This window comes from Triturus cristatus, chromosome 9, assembly GCF_964204655.1.
Source record: "Triturus cristatus chromosome 9, aTriCri1.1, whole genome shotgun sequence".
Lineage (NCBI taxonomy): Eukaryota > Metazoa > Chordata > Amphibia > Caudata > Salamandridae > Triturus > Triturus cristatus.
This window is the reverse complement of record NC_140592.1, coordinates 1,049,229,079-1,049,254,562: the sequence shown is the minus strand read 5'-3', so window position 1 is coordinate 1,049,254,562 and position 25,484 is coordinate 1,049,229,079. Positions and strand designations below refer to the sequence as shown.

Here is a 25,484-nt window from a genome sequence, read left to right as displayed (position 1 = left end):
GTCGAGGATCATACTTGACTTACTGCATGGGAATAAATCAATTGACACTATCTAAAGGTTTTTGACTCAGAAGCATTGGACACTACTCTGGAATTCAATCATTGATTAATCTTGTTCATATCCAGTTTTACATTACAGATTTTTAGACAGTGTTGGTGACCAGGTGGCAGTAGTACAATGTTTCATAAAACTGAATTTTAGGAATAAGGAACTAATATATGGGCAGTAGTGGCTGTGTTGGGATTGTGGAAGGACTGTTTCAGCAAACTTGCTGCTGAATTGCTGAGTGTGGGGTCTGTTGTGTCTGGGATGTGGAGAGAGTACATGCTTTTCTAAGTAGGCCTGGGAGTGTTCTAGGATGTGCTTATTTTTTAGCATAATTTACATTCTATGGTTCCAAGCAGTGTTATTTAACATGTACTGGGCTGTAATAAAGGTGTACAATTCAAGATGTTGCTTTATTTAATCTCAGGTGGATATGGTTGATATTTTACCAAACACATTTTATTCTACTTTGCCTGAAATCATGAATACTAACGTTAAATTTCTGGTTCTGCTTGGATATTATTTCACTATTCATTGCTCTAAGGCCTGATTATGAGTCCGCCAAACCCACAGTGGCGCAGCAGTTGCTGCACTGCCGGTTAGACCACCATGGGACAGCTGCAACGGCTGTGGAATTGCAATCCCTGGCAGTGGAGCGGCATTCTGAGACAGCAATATGCTTGGCGGTGCCGCTGAGGCACCGCTGAGCATATTATGAGTTTCCTCACCTCCAGCGCTCTCATGGCAGTACTCACACCATAAAAATGTTGGCAATGAGGAAACAGGGCCCCTTGTTGCCTCTGGGCCTGAGGATACATGCAGGGGGTCACATGGTGTGCCCCTCTGTGTGCATGCACCCCCTTTCCTGAATGGCATGGGCTGGACAGTCCATGTCGTGAAGGAATAGCCATTGAAACTCCCATTGCGGTGCCTTTTTATAGGCGCTGCCTGCCAGGCCATGAGGAAACTCGTGATCTGGTGGGTGGCTGAGTTTGGCGGTGTGGGAGCAGGCTGCTGGAGTGGCGACCCGCTCCCACACGCAAAACTCGTAATCAGGCCCTAAGTCTTTCTCCTGGAACATTCATTTTTAAATCATGGCATACAGCCAGAGCTTGTGTGAACACGTGAGACGTAGTGTGTTCTATTGACATAATCTCTGTTCTTCTGTTTAGTTATGGAGTTACATATGGAAAGGAATTTTAAGGTCTTAACCATTGCGTGTCCAGGGATGCTTACATTAAATGAATATTCACCCACATCAGAATGAGACATAACTAATATATTTTACTTTAAAGTATTATTTAAATCTGGTTTCCTTCATTTCAATTATGTATAAACATATAATGTGAGCAAAGCAATAACAGGGAATTCATTTGAAAGTAAATAATTGTCATATCATCCTTCAAAAGATATTATAAATACACCAAAGGCATTTTAAATGTAACCGATTTGCTTAAAATGAAAACAAATATTGCACACACACTTTTTTAAAGATGCAGCAAAGCATTGCTAAAAACAAACATGTGATCCACAAATTTGTGTAGGACTATTAAAGGTATTTGAGTTTACAAAATCTCTTGACCTTGTTATCAAGTTTTGGTGTCCAGAATTCTGTATGTTGTTAGTACATATTATGGGAGTAGAACCATTATCAGAAAATAAATATATTGTAACTATGATTGGATGATAAATGCATTCTACCTCGATAAGAATCCTTTTCAAAAACTTTCAAATTACGCAAGTTACCGATTCAACTTTAAATACATTATCAATGTCACTGCAGGATTTTGTTGGTTCTCATAAGACTTTTACCAAATCTTTTAAAACTGATCTGAGGGATTGGTTGAATCTATACAAGAGAATTCCAGTTTCAGCAGGTCTCCTTGAAGATTCAACCTTCTGACACAAATTGGGACAGCAGGCCAAATCATGCAGAAGAGAAGCATATATGTTTTTTCCAAGCCCTCCAAAAAATGGCTACCCACCTCAGGGCAGTCAGTGTGCCTTTTTTTCATGAGGCTCTGTGGGGAAGGACAGGCTTCTGCAGAGCATTACAAATTTAAAGAATGATTTTACACACATTGGAAGTGATCAGGCTGCTGTTGTGCACTCCTTCTTGCTCCTGATTAAGTTTATTTATTCTGACTTTAGTAAAACATATATTCCATGGGTGACCGAGACATCTGCTCATAGTAAACTGTCATAGTACGCCTGGTGCAAGAGGGAGTGTGCTGCATAGACCCAGGCAGCACCAAACATGTTAAATTTATTTTTAAAGCTGTGCAGCCTAGAGGAATCTGGTGTCCACCAAAGGCCTTAAACAAAACAAGCATTGGCAAAGCTACAGTTTAATGTGCTAATCATAATGTATGCTGTGTTAGCATTTTACAGCGCAACACTTGAGAAAGAACAAACAGGATTGGACAGCGAGGGCTACAATTTAAAAGTAGTCCCTAATGTAGATTAATGGAAACACTAGGGTGGAGGTGGAAAGCATTCACCCAAACAGCCAATAGCATTAGGTGACAGTTCAATACTCTACAGGGCTGACAAGGGATGTAATTGCCAAAGTATCCAGCCAATGGCTGAAAAGGGTTGTCCAAAGAAAGCCAATGGCTGAATGAGGCAGACACAAAGCCCACACAAACTGTAGGGCTAACAAGAGCTGTTTAATAGTTGTGCTGTCAGAACCCAGACCTAAAAACAATTGGTCTGAAGAATGCCCAATGAGTCCTGAAACCTTTTTTTATATAACTCTCTTGACATATAGTATGCAATGTTACAACCATACAATAGAGGAGAAACAACTCATGGATAGAAACCAATAATCGGCACTGCTACATGGCGCACCCTTGAGGTATTCTGATTGTTTCAAACATTTCACATCTGTTTTTCTCCCATTATGGGGTACAATGTTGAGACAAGCCCCATGCAAATCAATCTTCGATCCTTGGGCTCTATATATTTACCAAGTCACGTTCTCTTCCCTTCCTCTGTATTCAGCCCATTTTTCACACATTTTTGTGTTAATGGGGCCAGCCTCTGGTTTCATACAATGGGATTTCTAGGATCCGACGTGTCTAGACCAGCTTTCCATTTAGGGACACAGAGAGCTGTCCTCCAATTTTATTCAATATTCTTCTCCCCCAGGATCAGTCCTAATCTTGGCTTTCTGAAGAGTTGGATAATTCTGCAGGTTTAGATAGTATGGAGAAAGTCTCCCGTTTATATTTGACATCTTCGAAAGGTCAGAGCCCATGGTAGATTAAGTATTTAAACTGTATGAAAAACATCTGATAGAGATCAGTGCAAATATTCATTCTTAATCTACCAGGGGTCCTAAATCTTTTTTCTATGTCTTTTTCAACTTATTGAATGTGTCTGGGGTATTTATGATAAGATAAGAGTACTATATATTCCAGATATCGTGCCTCTCACCGGTAGCTGGGACATGGTGATTTTGGCTTCCAGTGTGTTTTCGGTAGGAACCTTCTCAATGTTCGGTATGGTGGGATAAAGTGCCAGAGCTGGGAGTAGTGCAAGAATTGGGAATGCTGGAGTTTAAAATTCCTCATGTACTTCTGCAAATACTTTAACCTAATTAAAAGTAGCAATGTCGCCAAGAGAGGGGATGTCTGAATAGTCCCTTTCTTTGAAACCTTTTATGGCTGTGACTTCGGGAACCGGTTTCCCCTCCAGAGTGAGGTTTTACTAGTGATTTTATTAGACCAGTCTGTCTGTCTGTCTGTGTGTGTGAGGGAGAGCCTCTATTTACAGTGAATATTCTGGTAGGCTGTTTCCCTCTGTATTTGCAATGTGTCAGGGGAGTATAGCCAAATAGTGTATAGTATAGTTCTGTACTAAATGCTGGGTCTGATGCAGAACCATACAATCAATCATTTATCACCATAAAATAGGTAGTTGTACAGTAATAGATATGGTCGACCATACTTAGACTCCCTTCTTAAGTGGATTTGTAGCATGTCGTCATGGCTAACCTCGGGTGTCCACCCTGCCAAAGACAGGATCTCATCAGAGATGTAAGATTTCTGAGAACTGACTTGAGAGGTCCATATGGATAGTTTGGTACGATGTATAATATTTTGGTGAGGTAATCATTTTAATTAGTGCAACTCTCTTCATTAGCAATAGCATGAGAGTGGACCAGTGAAAGTTATCTTTTTGCAGGCGGTCCATTAGTGTTGTTCCCTGTCGGATCAGACAACTGCCTCTTTTATTATCTACTAAGACTCCCAGTTATCAGATGCAGTGAGTCGGCACAATCTTTGCAGGAACCATATTCTGCAGTGGAGCAGAGAGGGAAGAGTCTGGATTTTGTCCAGTTTACTCTGTCTAGAGTGCTTACCAAATGCATATAGAAGTTGTATAACATGTGCTCCTAATGCTATGGGATTACTATAATATATCAGAGGGTCATTAGCATATTATGCCAATATTACCCTCCACTGCTGGCGACCAGCAGAATCCTGCGAACTGTGTATCCTGTTTAAGCATTCGTGCTAGGATTTCAATGGCTAGGGCGAACAGCCGTGGTAGCAACAGGCATCCCTAACGAGTCCCCCTCATGATAGTGAAGGAGTCGAACAGGATACCCCCTATCCTTATCCAAACTGTCAGTACATTGTATAGAAGGTGTATGTATGAGATGAAGTTCAGCCCAAATCCCATCCGGGTTAGGAGAGAGAAAGGTAGTACCATGTGAAGTTGTGGCTTGTGTCTGCCCATAGTGGAATATGAAACTGCACCCTTGCCCCAGGAATCTCAGTTCAACTAACCCTTGGATCATTCAAACATTTTGGTGATTAGATTTTGGTTATCTGGTAACACTGGTAAAAAAGCAATAGGTTCAAAAAGATCTGAACTAGATAATATCACATTCTCATTTTACAGATTATTGCCTTTGATTAACTTGTGTTTAATAGAGAATTATTAGTCCATGAAAGCAAAGGTTTTTTCTTCACAATCACAACATTCAAACACTTTTTGGTATAACTTTTCTGATTCATTCAGTATTATTATACCCCTAAATACAACATTTCTGGAAACAGGAGACTACAGAGGTTTGCATTTGATGCTCACAGTAACGAGTGTGCAGAAAATGCAATTTTTTTAAAAATTATATCTATGCAGAAGAGGTCCTTAAAAGACTGATCTAATGAATTATAAAGCTACAAACAACTTACAGACTGAACCTACAAGATTCGAGCCTGCAAATAAATGATCTGAATAGATCAGGTACATACATTGTCATTCTTGCCCAAGAAATGAAGCTGCTCACTTCAGATAGGGCTAAAGATATTTTATATTGGCAATTTATTGTATGAGGTTTGCAGTACTTTTGTATATGAAGCATGTGGCCCATCTAGGCTGACCATTTCTGAACAGATTCTTAACACGTAGATCATATGTTGCGCAAAAGTGTTGTATAGGCTAGCTGAGAAATGCATGTGCAAACTAAATTTAGTTTTTCATTCCACTATCACTAGAATGGCATGCTAAACAAAAATACAACCAGCCAGAAATGGCAGACTGAGAATGCATCTTCTTGTTCAACAATGAGAAGCTCTAAATAGTGCAAGAAAAGTCTCAGCAGGAACGAACAAAGACATATAAGCTGCTTTGCCCGTGCTCAACAGTAAACTATAATGCAAGTATTCACCGCAATGTACTCCCTGGCAATGTAGCTATCCTTTAGGTTATGTTGCATTGCCACTTACATAAAAAACTGATAAAGAGCAGTGTCAATGGTATACTAGACCCTATGAAAAGGCCAAATGTGTTTCACTGCCCTATAACACTCAACAAAATCAGAGCTGGTCAGTTGTCCACGTTAAAACACACACGATGATGGACGGAATGTTGCACATTGGCAAAACATTCACCCCCAGTCACAGATCTGGGTTTAATCCATCGTTATTTTGCTCACCACGCCACCCCAGTTCAGACATGGCCATATGCAAATCAGTCTTGACCCTGTGCCTCATGGGAACAGGCCAGCCCGAACTGCCAAGCCATGTCTTCCCTGGACTGGAATCAAGCATCCTGGGACCGGTTTCAATGTTGTCCAAGTGTGCAACCTGTGTTGCAATGTCCAGTTACACCATCATCTAAAATACTTTACCACAGAGATCATGGTTCAATTACTTTCTTGTACAGTGTTTGACCAGTGTCCCCGACCATTCAGAAGGAGAATTTTTTTTAAACAGTAAAAATACACAAAACAAAGAGTCGCAACAGCCGTCCAGCGGCGGATTGCTCGTGAACCCGTGTTCATTTTCTGTCAGTGCTCCCTGTTGACCGGATGTACCAGGTTCAATTGTCGTGGCCTCAGCTATGACCTTTGTTCTTTCTAATATCCTAGGCATTCATGGCGAGGTTTCTGAAGAAGCGGAAGATCTGCCACCAAATTTGATTCCTGTTTTGTTGCACCTGTAAAAACACAAATATATTTTTTCAATATTAAAAGAAATATGCCAGAAAGAGAATTTTATTATTATTCTTGTAAAACTGTCGCCAAGAGTTTTCACTATTATGTTAGTCACCGTCACTTACCATAAACGGGTTCTTCCACTAATGTACATAGTATAAGTTTAAGTAATGCAGTAATCTGCAGTCTTGCAAAAAAATACTACAGGTGTAAGTAAATGCAGGAAATATTACTTAAAAATAAAAAAACTCTTTCTTCCCTATAATTCCAAAAGTGGACATGGACAAGACAATTTTCACAAGAGCATGGCTGTGGGGAACATGGCGGCAGTTGGTTAGCTGTCGCGGTGCTCCGCCCCTGACCTCCGGAGTGGGAATGCGGCAGTAGCGCTTTCACTTCTGATATCTCAGGGGGCTACTCTGTTAAACTCCGTGAGCTTCTAGGAAAAACTCAGATTACTTACATTATTACGCGTCTTCTTCTCGTTATCGTCCGGATGCCCTTTCTCCTTCATGTGCGTTTGGATTGATCGTGTGAGGGAACCGGGGTCGGCGTCCTCGAGTCAGCTGAGTCAGAGCCTCTCACCAGGTGTGTTGCGCTGGAGCATTGCGGCGGTTGATCTGTGGCGGAGCAGACGAAGCTACTGGATCACGGCTGCTCTTTCCGCTGCTCCCTTCACCGGGTCGATCTGCTTTAACGTGGAGGTGGCGGCTCGCATAGGGACTCCAGCAGTGACTCAAGCAGCAACAGTGGTGGCGGCTGCCGGTGAGACCAACGCGGAGCAACAAGATCGAGTTACTACGAGGTCGACAGCAGCCTCGGGGAAGCAGAGACCTGAGGTGAAAGGGAAAGGGAAAGGGTTGCGGGGGCGTTTGAAAGACTCCTCCTGGGGAGACGAGTCAGGTGCAGAGCGGGAGAGTCAGTTTGGGCCCTTGGGGGTTACTGACAGTGTTGGAGCCGGGGACTGTGTCTCTAAAGCACACGAGGCAGGGAGGGAGGGAAAAAAAGGTATTAAGGCTCTAAAAAATCACCCCTCCCACGATAATAAGGCGTTTATTAGGGGGGCAAGGACACAAAAGTTGCAGAAAATACATCAGCCCGCAGCGGCTCCCCCTCAAGAGACACAACCTGCAAAAAAATCCTCATCCTTTTTAGCTAATGAGGTGAAGGCTAAACGAGTTCCTAAGGCAAATAAAGTGGTAAAATCTGCTAAGTTTGTTCTAGACTCCCACTCTAAGATTACACCTTCTTTACGTTCTTATTTTAAGGTGGTCCCCCAACTCCTCAATATTCACAAAAGCCCCCCAGCATATCTTGGCAGTCCACCTCTGCCCAGTGTTGAGACTGCTCACGGGCGTAAGCTAGACTATTCTTTGTCAGCGCCTGTTTCTCTCTCCGCCTCTGTTTCATTCCCCGAGTTCAGTCTGCCGTCCAACAATAATCAGATAACCTCTCTGCCAAACGTCTCCATAAACTTACGGCAATCTGCCTCACCTCTGGCTGTAATGGAGGTCTCTCGTCACATTTCCTCCTCTGCGCCCTCGCATCCCACTACCGAGTCTACCCTGGAGCGTACGAGTATGAGTACTCCTCCCCCTGCCCTGGTGGTGGCAACCCCGTTTATTGAGCCAGGTGTTTTGGGAGAGTCTCCACCTCTGCCGGCCAACGTGCCAGGTATCATCGTTCCTGTCCTTGGCCCCGTTCATGTTACAAAGCCTGAGCTGGGAGGATTAGATACTACGGTTCAGGCACCACAGGGGGCAGGGGATGATGATCATTACTCGGACCAGGTTGCAATAGATTCATTGGTACAGGAGCAATGCTCGCTTCAAGGAGTGCAGGATGTGATATTGAGCGGCAACTTTGAGCATGATTCACAGACATTGAGGGTAGGACTGCATCAACCGACTCCAGTTGATATAGTAACCCCTCTTTTGTCTCTCCCACCAGTTCCCTCTCTAGAGCAAATGTTTCGATCTCTCTCAGCCGACATTAAGCGTGGTTTTGAAGAATCAGCAGTGATTCAAAGAGAGATCAAAAGCTTTTGTGAGGCGTTGGGTACTAAAGTTGATGGGCTCACTGCAAGGACTAATGCGTTAGAGGAGGCGGTTGGTGGATTATCCGTGCATATAGATGAAGCGAGGGACGAGATATTGAAACTTAAGAACGAAGATATTTCTATTTCTGAGAGGATGGAGACTTTGGAAAATCACGCAAGGCGAAACAACATCCGAGTTTTGAATGTACCCGAGGGAGTTGAGGGCTCTGATCTTAAAGGTTTCATTGTTCCTTTGCTAGTTCAATCTTTAAAGCTGGCGTTATCTGAAGAAGATATAGTTCGGGATATTCAACGGGTACACAGAGAACCCTTTAGGCGGAACCCTCAAAGATCAAAACCGAGGAGGATTCTTGTGAATTTTCATACTTACACTATAAAGGAGCAGATTCTTAACGCAGCTCTAATGTTAAAGTCCCTCGAATATAAAGGTTTTTCATTTCAAGTACGTTCTGATTTGTCTAGAGTGACCCTTGAGAAGCAATGGGAACTCGGTAAAAGGATGGATGCTTTTCGGAAGATTGGTGCCACGGTCCAGTTAAGTTTTCCTGCAATTTTGAAGGTTATGTTTTGTAACAAAATGTACAATATTCGATCAGTCCAGGTGGCTGATGACTTGTTAGCTACCCTTCAAAGCGATAAGGGCGCAGCCGGGGCACCTCCTTGAGTAACCTTGAGTAACCCATTTCAACTCTTTTCACAGCGATTGTTCTTTAACTCAGGTGTACTCTTAGGAAATTTCATATTCTCCCACTTTTCTATACATCCATAGATTATTCTTACGTACATTCATGGAATTGCAAGTAAGGTGGGAAATCTGAAGCATTTTGTAAATTATAAGTGGGAGTAAGAAAGCAAAAAAAAAAAAAGAAAAAAAAAAAAAAAAAAAATATATATAAAAAAAAGATAATAAAAAAAAAAAAACCTATATATACACTCACATACAGTGGAATTATATCAATTGTACATACACTCCGGGGGGTGGGGTTGGGCTAGGGGCATCACATACCGGGTTCCGGTTGGACTTGGCAAGGGTTCCCCAGGGGGTAGGGGGGGTGCGTGTAGGTCACTGGGTTGTAGGGGTAAGGTTAGGGGTGTGGGTTAGCATTAACAGAAAAATTTCCTCGTTTTCAGTCTGGTCCCAGATTCAGTTTTGTAGATTTATACTTTCCTTTGTTTTTTCCTGGTATGAATTCTTACATATCTTACATTTTAATTCATTTAAAGGGTGGAACTTGAGCTATGAGTGATCTCAGGATTCTCTCCTGGAATGTTAATGGTCTGCGTACCAAATCAAGGGCAAACAGAATTCTTCAGTACCTTCGTGATGTTGATGCGCAGATCATTATTCTCCAGGAGACACATCTAATTGTAGAGGAGATGTTGGATTTAGTGAAAAGGAACAGGTGGATTGACATATCGGTATCCACCTCCCAGACTTCGAATACGAGGGGTGTTACAGTTCTCTTTAAAAAATCAGTTAATACTAGGATCATAACCTCTAAGGTTGATCCGGGAGGCAGATGGGCAATTACCCAGGTGGTTATTGGAGGGGTAAACATAACACTTGCAGGTTTTTATGGTCCCAACCAGGATGATCCTGCTCCTCTAGAGTCTCTTTTCTCAAGTTTGCTACATTTTCCGGATCCCATAATCCTTTCAGGAGACTTTAATATTGTACTCGATCCATCTTTAGACAAGATCCCTCGTAGTAGGCAGTTAGCTCCATCTAAAGCCAGAGCTCTTCTGCAGAGTTCTATGAAACAATATGGGTACGTGGACATCTGGCGGGCAAGAGCTGGTACGAAACCAGGTTTTTCTTTTTACAATCACAAGTATCACCATCGTTCTAGAATTGACTATTTTCTGATAAGCCATATCTTGGTTGATTCAGTTAAAGACATCTCTTACCTTCCTTCGCATCTCTCTGATCACTCTGCTGTTCTTTTGGAACTGGTCGGTGTAACTAAACCTCTCACCTACTCTTGGTCATTTGACAGATCTTTACTTTCATGTTCCCAAGACGTATTGTCTATTAGATCAGAAACCATTGAATTCATGCGTATAAATATTGGATCTTCAGACCCTCGTGTCGTCTGGGATGCATTAAAGTGTAGTCTCCGTGGAGTGATTAAAAATAAGGCTGTACATCGTAGGAGGCTCTATGTCCAGGAGGTAACATCTATTGAAGCAGCGCTTCTGGAAGTGCAAGCAGAAATTAATGTTACGAACAAAGATCTTACAGATATTTATTCTCCCCTCCAAGAGAAGTTGGCTTCCCTTAAAGCGGGTTTATCCGACATATTAAATACACGTATCTTGCAAAAATGGGAAGCGAGTAAGCTGTCGCATTTTGAATATGGAGAGGGGGCTGGTAAACTGTTGGCCTGGAAGGCAAAGTCTGACAGAGCGCGTAACATTATTAGCGAGGTAACAACCACCCAGGGGACTGCTTCCTCCGATATAGAGATTAGAACCGCCTTTAAAAAAAAATTTCAGAACATCTATTTGGAGGACAAGAATATTGACTTAGCAGATATAGAGAGTTGGCTAAGGGGTATCTCTCTCCCAAGACTCTCGGATCTGCAACGCGATATGTTGGAAAAGGAGGTAACCAAGGAAGAGGTAGAAGCAGCAATCTGTGCTAGCAAGAGGGGGAAAGCTGCTGGTCCGGATGGCCTACCAGCAGAACTTTATAAGATCCTGGTAGAAGAAATTTCTCCCTTTCTTACAATATTATTCAACCATATCATAGTAGGAGGGGCCATACCACCAGCAACTTGGAATGAAGCTTCTATTACTCTTATATTAAAACCCGGTAAGCCTCCCGATGACTGTGGTTCTTATCGCCCCATATCCATTTTAAATGCAGACTACAAAATCTTTGCCTCCTTATTGGCTAGTAGACTGGGTCAAGTCATACCCGCGTTAGTCCATCCTAACCAAAAGGGATTTATTAGAGGCCGCCAGCTCTTCGAGTTAACATACGATCTAATTGGGGCCATAGATATGGCCACCTTGAACGCAGCCCCGTTGGCCATTCTCACGCTCGACGCCACCAAGGCCTTCGATAGGGTCAATTGGTTGTACCTGTCGGGGGTCTTGGATAAGTTTGGCGTGGGGGGAAACTTTCAAAGGGCTGTACGGTTGTTATATAATTGTCCAACAGCTCGGGTACTTGTTAATGGAGGTCTCTCTGAATCATTTTCCATCTCTAGAGGGACCCGCCAGGGCTGTCCTCTTTCCCCTCTTTTATTTGACCTCTATATCGAACCTTTGGCTCAAAAAATTCGTGAGGAACCCCGTATCAAACCTTTTAGATATAGGGAATGGGAGAAGAAAGTCGCGTTGTACGCGGATGACCTCATGGTTATGACAGCAGACATCGATACTGCTTTCCCGGCAGTTATTAGTTTGGCAGCCGAATTTGGAAAGGTTTCCGGTTACGAGGTAAATGCTGCCAAAACTGAAACGTTGGTATGGAATGATGTCGGGAGCAGTTTTAGTAATGGTTCGAATAAATGCCTTCGATATTTGGGGTTAAATATTATTAAAGATATTACTTTGATTGCGTCCAATAATTTTGCCAGGATCGCAAAGGAATGTCGGAAACTGATGAGAGCTTGGGTGCATCTTCCTCTTACTCTAATTGGCAGAGTTAACTTAGTCAAAATGTCTATCCTTCCCAAAATCTCTTTTTTGTTTAACACAATCCCTCTTTATTTTGAACCTGCTTTGTTGTCTAAACTTCAGGGTGAGATCAGTTCTTTCATCTGGTGCAATAAAAATCCAAGGATAGCTTGGAAAAAGATAAGGCGTCGTAGGGAGAAGGGGGGCTTGGCAGGGCCCGATCTACAAATTTATGCCTGGGCTTTTCAGCTTTCCCATTCACGTATGCTCTTAAAAACTCCTGCAGGTGATGGGATTGGCACCCTGTTTTCCACTTTGTTGAAGAGCGAAGGAGCTGGGCAGTCAGGTTTTTTGTTTAAGTTTGGAGACCCTAAATTTTTCAAAAAGGTGAAGTTAAAGATTTTACAGGGCCTGGCAAGAACTTGGGCAAAAATTAAATCTTCTACTAAACTAGGGTATTATTCCAGCAGAGCTCCCCTCTGGGACCTTCCAGAGTCCCCAAACTGGCTAAATGATGCACTTGCAGTACCACTCAGGGAATCAGGGATAGCTGTTTGGGGAGATCTTTTTGTGGAAGGGATCTTGATCCCCTGGGAGGATTTAGTTCGTAAAGTTGGGCCCAATCTCTCAAGATTTAAGTATTTACAAATAGTAAGTTGGTCCCAAGCAGTAACATCACGATCTACACGGCTTGATAAGTTTGTTCTAGGGGGAGGAAACTACTTGGAAACTCTTTTGGTTGATCATACTCCTGCAAAAAAAGAGGTTTCACTATGGTATTCTTTAATATTGGATGAAATGGACGGCGAATTTGATCTCCCAAAACAGCTCTGGAGCTCTTCACTGCCAGCCTCTAATGTTGTAGACCTCTGGTTGAGGTCCTGTAAATTGTTGTGGGAATTAGTCAAACCAGCTTGGCTTCGCAGGAATCACATGTTCACTTTACATAGAGCTTATTATTCTCCACAAAGACTTTCGAAATTTTCTGCTGGAGGCCCGGTGGCTTGCCCGAGATGTGGACTTATGGAGGCGGCTGATACACATATGTTCTTTGAGTGTTCCCATTTAACTTCTTTTTGGGATGCAATTAGTATCAAACTCTCGGCCAGCCTGGGTCGCCCAATATTAATAGATCTGAAACTTGTAATTTTTGGAATAGCAGACAATTTACGATCTATGGCTGGTAACCTACTATTTTACGCAATGTTAGCGGCTCGAAGAGAAATTTGTAAACGTTGGAAAGAACCTACGCCACCATCTCTTTTTGAGTGGCGTAGTTCTTTGCTTCAGCTCTCTAAACTAGATATAGCTAGGGCCGGTAATCGTGACAGGAGAAAATACTGGAGGATGCGGGATGGGACTGCTTGAACTTGCTGGTTTTTTTTTTTTTTTTTTTTTCTCCCAGCTCCGATGATTATTCTGCCATAGTGCCACCTTGCTGTTTTATTGATGGTCTCCCTCTCTCTCTTGCCCAGGCACACATATCCTTTTCAGCATGAATAACCACAAAGATGGTTAACTTCTGTCAGCTGGCTAGCAAGGGTTGAGCTGTTAGGGCGGCCGTGGTGGCTGTAGGGCTTCTATATTTGATCTCCCTCCGTTTGCCCTCCCAGCAATTGCTGCGCCAGCACAACGGTGCGCCCGTAGCTCCTGTTATCCAAGCAGCGGCTTTCAGTAGTCTGGAACCATGGCAGTAAATGAGGAATAAAAAAAAAAAAAAAAAAAAAGACAATTTTCACAAGTAACTTTAAAAACGAATACATTTTCCCACAGTTACCTCAAATATGACCAAATAAAATGCCCAAAGGTGGGCTAAAACAGCTGTTTATAATGAAGACAAAGAGGAGAAAATCTGTGCTTTACTATGACTCACCACACCTGCTTTGTAATCTTCTCCTTTGTGGTGTACACCATAATCTCTAAAAACTTAAAGTCTTAATTAAGTAGGAATAATTTAAGCATGAGTAATTCACACCTGCAACTGCCCCTTCTATTTCCTTTTAAGACTACACATGAGTAATTCACACCTGCAACTGTCCCTTCTATTTCCTTTTAAGACTAAGCAGACTTTTCGGACGTGAAGACCGCTCATCTGCAGTCTGCTCTTCTTGGCAGCAGTGTAAACAAAGGTAACTCCCGAGAAGGTTATCGGTCCAGCTGTTACCCTGCCTCACTCTGTAATGCAGCAAGAACAGCAGAGAAACGCACTTTCTTAAAAGCCTGTCAAATCTTTCAGTTTAACACAGAGCAGGGAATCCACAACCTTAAAGGAACTCTGCACCATTCCCAATACAAGGTATGTGTTCACTGTAGTGACTCCAAAAAGGCCCTTTCACTGCCTCTGTGCACTAACACAAGACACTCTGCTGCCAGACATTCATGCCTCGCTTGCTAAGAGCGTTTCTGACATCGATCATACACAAAAGCACGCACTGCAACATTTTCACTGCTTACATTTTGTAATTTTGTTCTCTTTCTACAATCAGCCCACTTGCTAACAATATTGTCTGCCGCAGTTGGCCCCATACACTCGTATTTCTTTTTCTTTTAAAGGTATGCAAATTATTAAATGCTTCTTTTGGGAAAATATACAAATCTGCTTTTCTATCATTATATATTCGAAGATACTTATATTGTGTTAGGTGTGACAAATGCTGTGTGCTCAGATGATTCCACAAACTGTGCAGTCTGGTCATTTTGTAATCTTTGAAATGTAGTCTTCTACTCGAGACAAATCGGAGGTTGATTTTGGTTTGGTACTGGTTGAAAGAGATTTTACTGTACCTCCTGGGCATCATGGCCTATGAAGGGCAAGGGCAAATCCCACAATAATATAAATAAAAATCGAATAAGCTCATCATGATGATCACTGCACAGCTCAACCGAGTTCCTTCTAGATCAGGGGTCTCCAATGCGTAACTCAGGAGCTGCTGGTGGCTCACCAGTACTCAGGAAGTGACTCTTATATCTGCCTAGCATTTACGTAGGAAGCCCTTGATACCTATATGTAGTTTTTTAGGTGTCGCCTGACCCAGCGCATGTGCTGGTCTGGCGAGACTTTTTGAGAGGGCTCCAAAAAGTGCTACCAGGCCAGCCTAGAGCTACAGTGCATGTGCGCGGGCGCGCGCGCCGCGCTTGACTCGATTACTTTCACTTTCGTGGCCGCACGGTCGCTTTGCTGTTTGATCCCGATCACTTTCGCGGCCGCTCGGCCGCTTGGCATAGCCAATAGGTCTCGCTTTTGGGACCTTATAAGGATTTAGTTATGCAACTGTTGCATGGCTAAACACTTATAAGGTCCCAAAGGCGAGACCTATTGGCTATGCCAATGCTTGTTGGGATAGCTATGTGCTGTTTTAAGTACCTACATGCACTACCATAGCATTTGCACTTTACTTTTTTCCCCGTGCTGTTCCAAGTATCTATATGCACTACTATGGCATTTACACTTTATCTGTCGATCAGAAGCCACTTAGGAAGCTTTAAAACATTTATAAATTCCCTCTCTGTTTTAACTGTATTGAATAGTAAGCATAATATTTGTATTGTACTAGATACGACTCATTGACTGGCTGGTACTTTTATTATTTTAACATAAATGTAAAAACCAAAGATTCCTGCAAATGTCTAAAGATGCAATTAGAGATTGGCACCCACTTAATTTGTGCTTCGAGATGTGTTTTCTTAGCATGTATGAATTGGTTTTTATTTTGTATCTTTTATGTTTTCTAATTTTTAAACCGAATAAAGATTATTTAATTGAATTGAAAATTGACACTCTGAATCGCAATCCAGCACAGTACATAATACTTAGGGTCTCGCCACAGCAAGAAGGCAGCACTACACATCTCTGGACCCTTAAAGTGGCAGCCAGCCAAAGCAATGGCAGCGAAACACGCTTACACACAAACACATACTGTGACCGCCTGTGGGACTTGCACCATGGCAAACTGTTTTCACTCTCAATTTAGCAAAACCACATCGAGAATTCTCACTTTTCAAGCAACGTTCTATAAGTCATTAGCAGCCTCATGCATCAAGCCAAAATCCAGTCGGTAAAATACCGATTCGCTAATAGCTCCCGGTATTGAGTTAAAAATACCCAATCCCAATGCATCAACCCAAAAGCAAAAATCGCTATTTAAGGAATCCTTAAATAGCGATTCCTTAAATAGCGATAGCATTTAAGGAATCCCAAATTGAGATTCCTTAATTTAAGGAATCTCTATTTGGGATTCCTTAAATGCAATGCATGAAAGTAAAAAAATTAGCGAATTCGCTAATAGGGGGAGCAAATTACCATGAAGATGAACTGCATGGTAATTTGCTAAAAGTTTGAAAAATGCACTTTTGTGCATTTTTCAAAGTTTCATGTTGCGCACACACATGCCCTTAGAGCATGTGTGTGTGCAACATATGTGCACATATCAATTTCAGGGGTGCAATAGGGTGTCATTTTGACACCCTTGAAATTGCATGAGCAATTTGCGAGAACCTACTGGTACTCGCTATTTGCTCATGCAATCTCCAATTCATTCCTATGGGCCTGGAGGCCCATAGGAATGATTGGGATGGCATTCCTTAATTGCTACTCGCAATTTGCTAGTAGCAATTAAGGAAAGTTAAGGAATCGCTATTTGAATAGCGATTCCTACATGCATAGCCTTTTGCTATTCCTTATTAGCGATTCCTTATTTTTCGCTAATAAGGAATCGCAAATGCCAATGTTGATGCATATGCCCCATAGTATATGTGAAAAAGAAAAGATATTCTTGGAGTGTTTTTACCCAAAATAAAAAGGACATATTTGATAGAAATACATGTATTTTGAAAAAGTGATCTGCTAATATTTCAAAGCAAATGTTTTGAAAATCCAAAATATATTAAAATCCGACAATTCATTGTGTCTTTAGGAGATTTATGACCATAGGTATTTCCTTTGTGCCAGATGGCACTTGCTGCTGTGGCTGTTTATTCATAAGGCATATGGAGGCATTTTATATTGATAAATCGTTTCTGGAAATTGCTATTTTTTTAGTTTTATATAGCGCAAACTTGACCCGAATTGGGTATCAGAGCGCTTTACATAGAACCAGTTGCATTACATGAGGGCACATTCATTTTTGTTAGGCATGGGGAGATTAAGTGATTTGCCCAGAATCACAGGATGTTCAGCTGTCATTACCGAGACTCGAACCCAGTTCCCCAGATTCGAGGGCGACAGCCCTAGCCGCTAGGCCAACTCCTCTCCCTATTGATCGCTATTGATAACTTCACCTTTTGCATTGTAGTACTCGGTGATCTGGTACAATATCAAATTTTAAATATCATCCTGAAAAAATAGTGTATCCTGAAAATCAACAACTACAACACCATGAAGGTAAGTAAATGCAAGTAAATATAGTTTTATTCACTACATTCCTGTAAAAAATTAGGTTATTGGTTGACTGGGGTGGGAGCTCTAGTCAAGCAGCAATGACAATTCTTGTCAGGGTAAGACACAAGCAAACCCCAAATTATTCTGTGCTCACCCCGTGGTAGCTTGGCACAGAGCAGTCAGGCTTAACATAGAGGCAGTGTGTAAAATATTTGTACAACACTTCAAACAGTAAAACAGTGAAAACTAGTAGTTAATATCAGTAGAACCGGGGTTATTACATTTCAAAGATTTTAGAGAAAATAGCGCCAAAAAGCACAACGTGTCAACTGGGTTTGTGGTTGCACCGGGCCGAGACAAAGTCAAATGTTCAGACTGACCGCGATTGAGCACTGTCTGGCTAGAGGATCCCAGTTAGTCCTGCTGAACAAAGCACCTTAAATCCTGGGTGTGGAGTGTAGCGAGGATCCTCGTCGAAGATGCATCTCGCAGTCGAAGTGATGCGTTGGTTCCGGGATGCGGCGAGGCCCCAGTGTGAGGTCCCGTTGCGTCGCTTTCGAGGATCCCATCGATTTGGCTTGCGATGCAAAGTCTGGTGTCGGGGATGCAGAGCGCAGTCTGGGCAATGTGTTGATTCCGAGCAGCTGCAAGGCGGACATGTAAAGTCCGGCGTCATCGTCAAGACTACCATCAACTAGAGATGCAAGGGCCTGTGCCATGGATGCGCTGTTGGGACTGCGGTGGCGAAGGGGGTCTTTGCGATGGGTCCAATCTACGCAGTAGAGGCAATGTGTCGATTCTGCTCGGAAATACACCACTCAACAGAGGATATGCATTGGTTCTGCTCGGGATGCACTGCTCAGCAGAAAAGATGCGTCAGTTCCGCTGGCAAGCACCTTAGGCCCGCATACAAGGGACCAGGACTGGGGTGACACCACTTGGCAGGGTAGTCCTAATGCCAGTAGAGTCCAGGTGCAAGGTTGTTCGAAGCTGGTTATGTCCCTCAGGGTTCAAATCAGCAGGCCAGACAACTAGCCTTTGGAATAACTCTGGGTCAAGGAGATGCAGTTTCAGAGCAGCAGTCCAGAAGAGGGGCAATCCTGCAGCAGCACAGCAGTCCTTCTTTCTGGTAAAGTATCCACAGATGAAGAGTGTACTGGAGGGTTGGTGGCTGAGATCCCTTTTTTATACCCTGGTGTCCTGGTTCTGGAAGGTAAGAGAAGCTTCTAGTCAGTGTCTTTGAAGTGCACACCTGCTTCCAATTAACACTGATGGAAGACACGTTAAATACTGGAGACCCACCGTGTTCGGCACTTCTGAGGTTGCCGACGTGAGTAGGTCTTCCAGTGTGCTGATATACAGGAGTTCGTAAGTACAGCATAGCCACTCTATTTTTCCAAAAGAGAGTGTTGGTGCAATTTAACAGCTCGATAGATCATTAACACAGGTCAACCAATCCTGTATTTTGATATTTTACAGCACGCTAATATGTGTGTCACCAAGCAAAATACTAGAGGAGTCCTGATATAGACCCTCAGTGGGTACGTTTCCTCACTGATCAACAGAGTGTGTTGGAATTTCATGATATGTGTTTTATCTTCCATGTGATGTTTGAGGATTGCACATTTTAATTCATGGAACATGAACATGTGAGAATGCTTGGATGTCTCAAATTGCCCATTTTTTGATAATAGTGAAATTGATGATGTTATAATTTTGTTTGCATTACACATGTTCTCTAAAATTGATTTACTTATATTGATACATAGAGAAGTATAGGTGGCTGGGAGTAACACAAATGAACTCGTATATCGAAACCCCAGTCACTGTGTAGATTAGGTTTTTATGGTCCTGAAGAAAAGCTGCTAGATCATTCACATGACTAAACTAGGCTTGAAACATGTCGATCTTCAGCTACCTTAGATAATCACTTCCAGTAGGTAGCACCACATATTTTAACATAGGCAGTAGGACTCAATCATTAAAATATTTCTGTTGAGTACCCCCTGTCCTATTTTTATCTCACTCTTTCACGTATTTACTTAAAATACACCAATCTACTATTTTACCCACACTTCACCATACGGCCTATAAAAAGATCTCCGTTACAGGGCCCCCATTGAGGGTGCCCATTGGTCATTGTAGCGCCGACCCGACGTGGAGCAAAAGCCCAATGATGAAGCATGACACCTGTCTAGGTGTGTGAAGGCATTTGTTCCTGCAGAGTAATGCCCCCTGCTGACTCTCTGGAACTTAACTGACTTAAGCAGACAAATCCGTACTTACTAGGAACTGCATACACCAGTGATCATGATTAGCTAATTGGAGCATGTATGCTGGATCTTTATGAGCTCAGAGTCCTCCATGTTCGTATATGTAGAGAATGTCCAAACTCACATAAAGACAAGTACGTCAGTGGTCATCCATTTTGTTTTGGTACGATAATTAATGAGTGGCTGGATAGATATTTCCATCTCACTGCCCAGTGTTTAAGTTATGAGAAAGCTACCCCATACATCTTCAAACTGTGTAATTTATTTATCAGGTTTGTAAATGATTTTCTTGTATGTGGCTATATTAAACATGTCACTTCACCAGGTCTGGTGAGTCTGCAAATTTGCTGCTAACCAGTGGCATACCCTTGCCATCATCAGTGCCGTGCAAAACTACCTTCTAATGTGGGAAGGCAGAGTTGGGCTATTAAAGCTATTGTGCAAGAATGGTAATGTTGCAGTCAAAGGGAACAAATCTAAAATAGTGATGCAGTCTCTGCTTTACACTACTGAATATGATAGAGGAACCCCATTCAGAAAAAAAACAAGCTTTTTAAAAAGGATTTTCAGATTCCCTTTGAATAAAATGGAAAAATATATAGCTGCCTAACTGGTAGGGACATTTTTGGACAGTTCTCCCTGTGGGCTAATCTAAACACATATTCGGGTGATTTATAAGACAGTAAATGAACAGATTCAGGAAGTCAAAGTATTTTCAAATACTTATGAAGTTCAGTTTGCAAAAACTATTAGAGATCGTCAGGAAATGGGCTTTCTCAACTTTGGCATTGTCATGCTCCCAGACTCAGGTCCTCAGAGGAAATGGAAATCACGTGTGGTAATTGAGATCAGGTCACAAGAGCATGATTGCAAGGGCAGGTGGTCCATGATAGACCAAAGTGCCAGGGAAAGAGGTGTTTCCCTAGCAGCACTAGAAGCCACCACCATTCACAGGATAAATTAACACCTTCTCTCTCTTTGCTTACTAGGATAGGGTATGTGGAAGATCCTGCTCACATTGTTAATGTGCCAGGAGCCAGAGGTGGCAAGTGACAGTTATCTTGCGGCTAGGGGAAGTTCAGGGAAGCATGCACATAGAAGTAGGGGTGCATGCCGAAGCAGTAGCCATCTTGGTACTGGTCCCATTTTACCTGAGTGGGGGTCATCTTGTAGCTTCATTACACGAGCCCAGTTAAATTGTGATCCATGTGCAAACATTTGTTTGTGCAGAGACTGGAATTATAAGTGGGGCGATATTCATTGCACCCAGTAACTAACAAGTGCAACAAAGTTCTCAACCCCCCTTAAATGTTGGCAGGGCGATCTTGCCTGAATTTAACATGTAAAAAATACCCAATAAATACCGAGACATGGATTTTGATGCAGTGAGCACATAAATGAGCATGTTATGCCCCATTTTCAAGGCAAAAGTTAGTGCACCTGATAAATTCTGTTGCATCCGACATGAAGCAGTAAAACAATTATTTAGTTATAGATCTAATCAAAACACCGGTGTGAATCTCAATTAGTAAACCTCCCTTCATAAGCTACAATACACCTCCTTTAACTGCTTCTAAATGTCTTCACAATTTCAGAGCTCTTCCATCCAGTCCTACTTGTCTTTGCTTCTTCACTTTGGATTTTCTGTGCGAGAACCACTGCTTTGAGAGTGGATTGTTATTCATTATTTTTGTACCTTTGCCTTCATGTTTAGGGATTCTTACCTAATTCCCTTGTGTGTTTTCAGTTCCACACGTCCTGTGTGAGACTGTGGTCAGTTCCAGTTTCTTTCATCCTGTAAAATACTCGGTTCAAATTCCATTCACTAAAATGTCCTGTTTTGAAACTAAGTCAACTCGGTTTCCCATTCTGCCCTGTTGCTAGACCTGCTATCAATGTATCTATCTCTTGCTGAATACATCTACTCTCCTCTATAAAACTCTCCCCGATGCATGGTGCCATCTCAAATACAACCCTGAACTCCTCTTCTGTGACGTTATGGGCTCTCTCACCAAGCTAGTCATTTATGGCTAATGTATGGGATGGGGGTGCAACTTGCAACACAGTTAAGATCTCTTTTTTCTTGCTTTACTTTATCTATAACAGACTAAAATGACTATCTTTGCTGTGTCCTGCACATCAAAGAACTTGAACATCCAATCCATGCCCTTCTAGTAGCCCACGCTATGTGTCCCCTTTCTCTAATGTGACTGATAAGTGAACAGTAAGATGCGGCGGTCTGACAGGGTGGTATTATTTATTTTTTATTTCAGCCTCTCTATGAAACATAACTGGTTCAATCTTTGGTTAGAGGCAGAGAAGCCTGCAATTAGACATTACTTTAGACTCCTCCATATTGCATAATAAAGTTAATACCATGGGGATAACAATTTATTCAACAAAACAAGTCACCATGTTCACTTTCTGGGTCTTATTAACGCTCCATTGTAAACTGGTACTCCAGTAAGTATGTTTCAATTGAAGTGAAGCAAAACTGCAGCTCTCAGAAAGCACACACGTGTTAGGTGAAAGGCTTAGCACTGCACCACAGCTCACCTGGTGATAGTTGAGTGATCTGGCAACCACAACATGGTAGGTACCTGGAAAATAAATCTGCCCCGAATCTAGTAAAGACAGAGGTTTGGAAGCGGATGGCACTCATTTAATGCCCTTTTTATAAACAAGCACTCAACACTGCCTCACTAGGTGTAACAGATTTTCAGTGCAATAACTATGGAGTCAAAACCTCTTTTAAACTTTAGACCAAAAAAGAAAAATAGGTCTGGCAGATGGAACACACGCCCCGTGTTTTCCGACCCTTAAGAAAGCCAATTAAATATAACAGCACAAATAGCTTGTTTCTCTACTCACAGGTTCCAGGATGTGATTTTCCACCGATACTGCTTGCTCCAGATATAAGCACTACAACAAGTGATAAAAGAAGCATGTAGAATTTGTCTGAAGTGGCTTTAAGGTCTGAGGTTGCATCTGTGTTTTACACTTAGAGTTACTCATGGAGAAGTGTGTGTTTGCACTGCTTTTTCTTTTTTGTTTGAATCATTGTGGTGTTGTCGTCCAAAGTTGGACAGGTAAAAGTGCCTTGATTAACTGAATATTTTTGTTACAGTCAGCACTTTCTTTACAGCAAGTTAGAAGTTTGAGAGAGAAAGGTGCTCAAATCTGAGAAACAACTGGTGAATAGAGAACAATGTTCTTTGGTTTGACACAGAACAGATAGTGCTTAAGAAGCAGAAATGATATTTTGTGGTGTGATTTCTACCCCCAGACTTGTGTATCATATGAAATATGTGGTTCATAATGAGGATCGTTTTTAATCTATTGGGTACTATAATGAGTTATGGTCCTCTGTGGCTCAGCATAATGCACCACTTTATTACAAGCCTTTCACCTAGTGCGACACAAGATAGTGTTTGTTAAAACATGACGAAAAGTAATTTTAGTTTTGTCACACATCCATGGGCAGGTAAGCATTGGAATACTCAGGAACTCACAAAAAACACCATCAGCAATTCAGAATAACAAGAAAAGTGAATTAATTTGTACCTCAAACAAGAGGCTAGCAAACATTGGAACTGGTATATGTAATGCTTGCTTTTTAGGTCGTACCTAGGCAGCGCGCATGCGCCGTCTGCAAGACCTGCTGTAATCAATGTTGGGAGTGCAATCCCACCCGCTGTTTATAATTGGCTCACTCCTGCTGTCGGTCTTCTTTGGTGGCTACTCATTGACTGGTGCTCCTGATACATCACTGGCTTTTTTCAATCAGGATCACCAGTCGAGTACAGTTTCCTTATGCCGTATATGTTCATTGGTTCATTTGGGGACTTCTTCAACAAAACAAACCTATTCCTGTTGAAGCTTCGGAATGGCTTCATCTTTAACAATGGGGATCCCGACATTGTGACACCCCCTTGCCCATTAATTAACCTGTCTCACTTTACTGCACAACTTGGAAACTATCCCAGTTACAGGGTGGTCAGGAATGCAGTGCCGGGAGAATTGGCTGGAAGCCGTTGCCAATAAAGGGTTGTTTTGCCACACCACCTCTTGTGACTCCTTGTATTGTGTAGGCTATTAACATCATTTTAGGCTTTCAGGCCCTTTCACGGAGCAATGCTCTGTTCGGCATATTTCCCTATTAACTCTTGGCAGATGATTTTTTTGTCCTTAGCTGTCATGGCGATGCAGTAAACTGTCTCATCTCAAATAGCTGCAAACACATTTCTCAAATAAAGGCATTGTAGAAATCTATGTATTGTCAACATGGAAGTCAGAGGAATGCTCATCAAACTGCGCTGCCTTGTGCTCTGCTCATTAGAACCACCATCAGCTCTTCATTACAATGAATGGTGTCTGATTCCACGAGCCAATCCCAGCAGAGCCACCTTCCTGCTGCGGTGTCATCCTGCAGATGACTGGCCATTAAGAATAACAGTCCACAACCCATTACTTCCTGCCTCTAATTGCATTTAAACTATCATCCTAACGGTACACGTGCCGCTTTAAATCGTCTGTCACAGTAAGTGCCCAGTAATGCTGCAAGAACATGGAGACTGGCAGCAGGTAAATTGCTTGTTAGGAGTTTTCTATTTCAGTTCACAGCATATTCCAAGCATGTTGTGTGGAACGCTCTCCACAACAGCTGCTTTCATTGCTAAGTATTTGTGATGTAAATGTCAATAAAGCTCCAGGCCCCTTCATATTTTTGGCTGGAACTGTCCATCTTGCGCTATGAAGACTGGCAGACTGAGTTTCATTTATGTACTCTTAGGAGTATATCCTGTAATAGTGATTGTCTCCAGAGACCTTTTAGAATGATTTGTTTGGGACAAAAGGTTGCTGAATTTCATTGATGGATAGGACTGGTGGTTTACTGCTTTAAAACATCCTAACCCATCAGGGGAGGAAAGCAGCGCTCTATTAAACAGCGCCTACTTGACAGACAGTGGCTCCTCTCTGATTGTACGCCGAGGGTTTACCCCATAACAGTGAAGCTTTAAACAAGCATTTGCAATGCAATAGGTCTCGCATTTGGAGAGTTTGAGCTATTGGCATTGTAAATGACAATGCCTTTTATTTATGTGTTTCGAAAATCTGTAAGCGGGGTGTACACACGCACTTTGTACTTATAGTCATCCCTGAGAAGCAAGGCTGGCAGTAACTGCGCCTCTTTTACTGCCAGCCTTGCTTCTTGTAAGCAAGGAGTATAAGTACAAACTGCATGTTTACGCACCGCTTGCAGGTTTTCAAAACACCTAATTAAAAGGCATTGTTATTTACAGTACCAATAGCTCAAATGCATGACCTACTGCATTGAAAATGCTTGTTATTACTTAGTTGTGTAAAGCAGATGCGTTAGCCTTATAACTTTTGTGGCATTTCCTATTCATGCCTCAGTACATTTCTTTGCACTTTGTAGGCAATATCTGATTGATTTTTTCAACCTAATTTATTTGGTCATTATGATCAAAATCTAAATGTTGTAATAAACATTGTGTGTTAATAAATTTACTATACAAGAGCTATGCTATATTTTACTTCTAACAGGCAGCCACAGGTGCAATTACCTTGCAGACAACAGGGTCATGATTTGAATGGTGCAGCAGGTCCAGTAGCACCGGGCCCAAAAGTTGT

General features: G+C 42.1%; 1 protein-coding gene across 1 annotated transcript in view; it reads right to left on the bottom strand.

Moving 5' to 3' along the window:
• Positions 1-2,697: 2,697 nt before the first annotated feature.
• Positions 2,698-25,484, bottom strand: part of BMF (Bcl2 modifying factor) — a 176,719-nt gene continuing 153,932 nt past the window's right edge. The window contains exon 4 of the mRNA XM_085626912.1: positions 2,698-6,495. Within this exon, the coding sequence (XP_085483038.1) occupies positions 6,424-6,495 (72 nt within the window). The 3' untranslated portion in view covers positions 2,698-6,423. The remainder of the gene's footprint in view (positions 6,496-25,484) is intronic.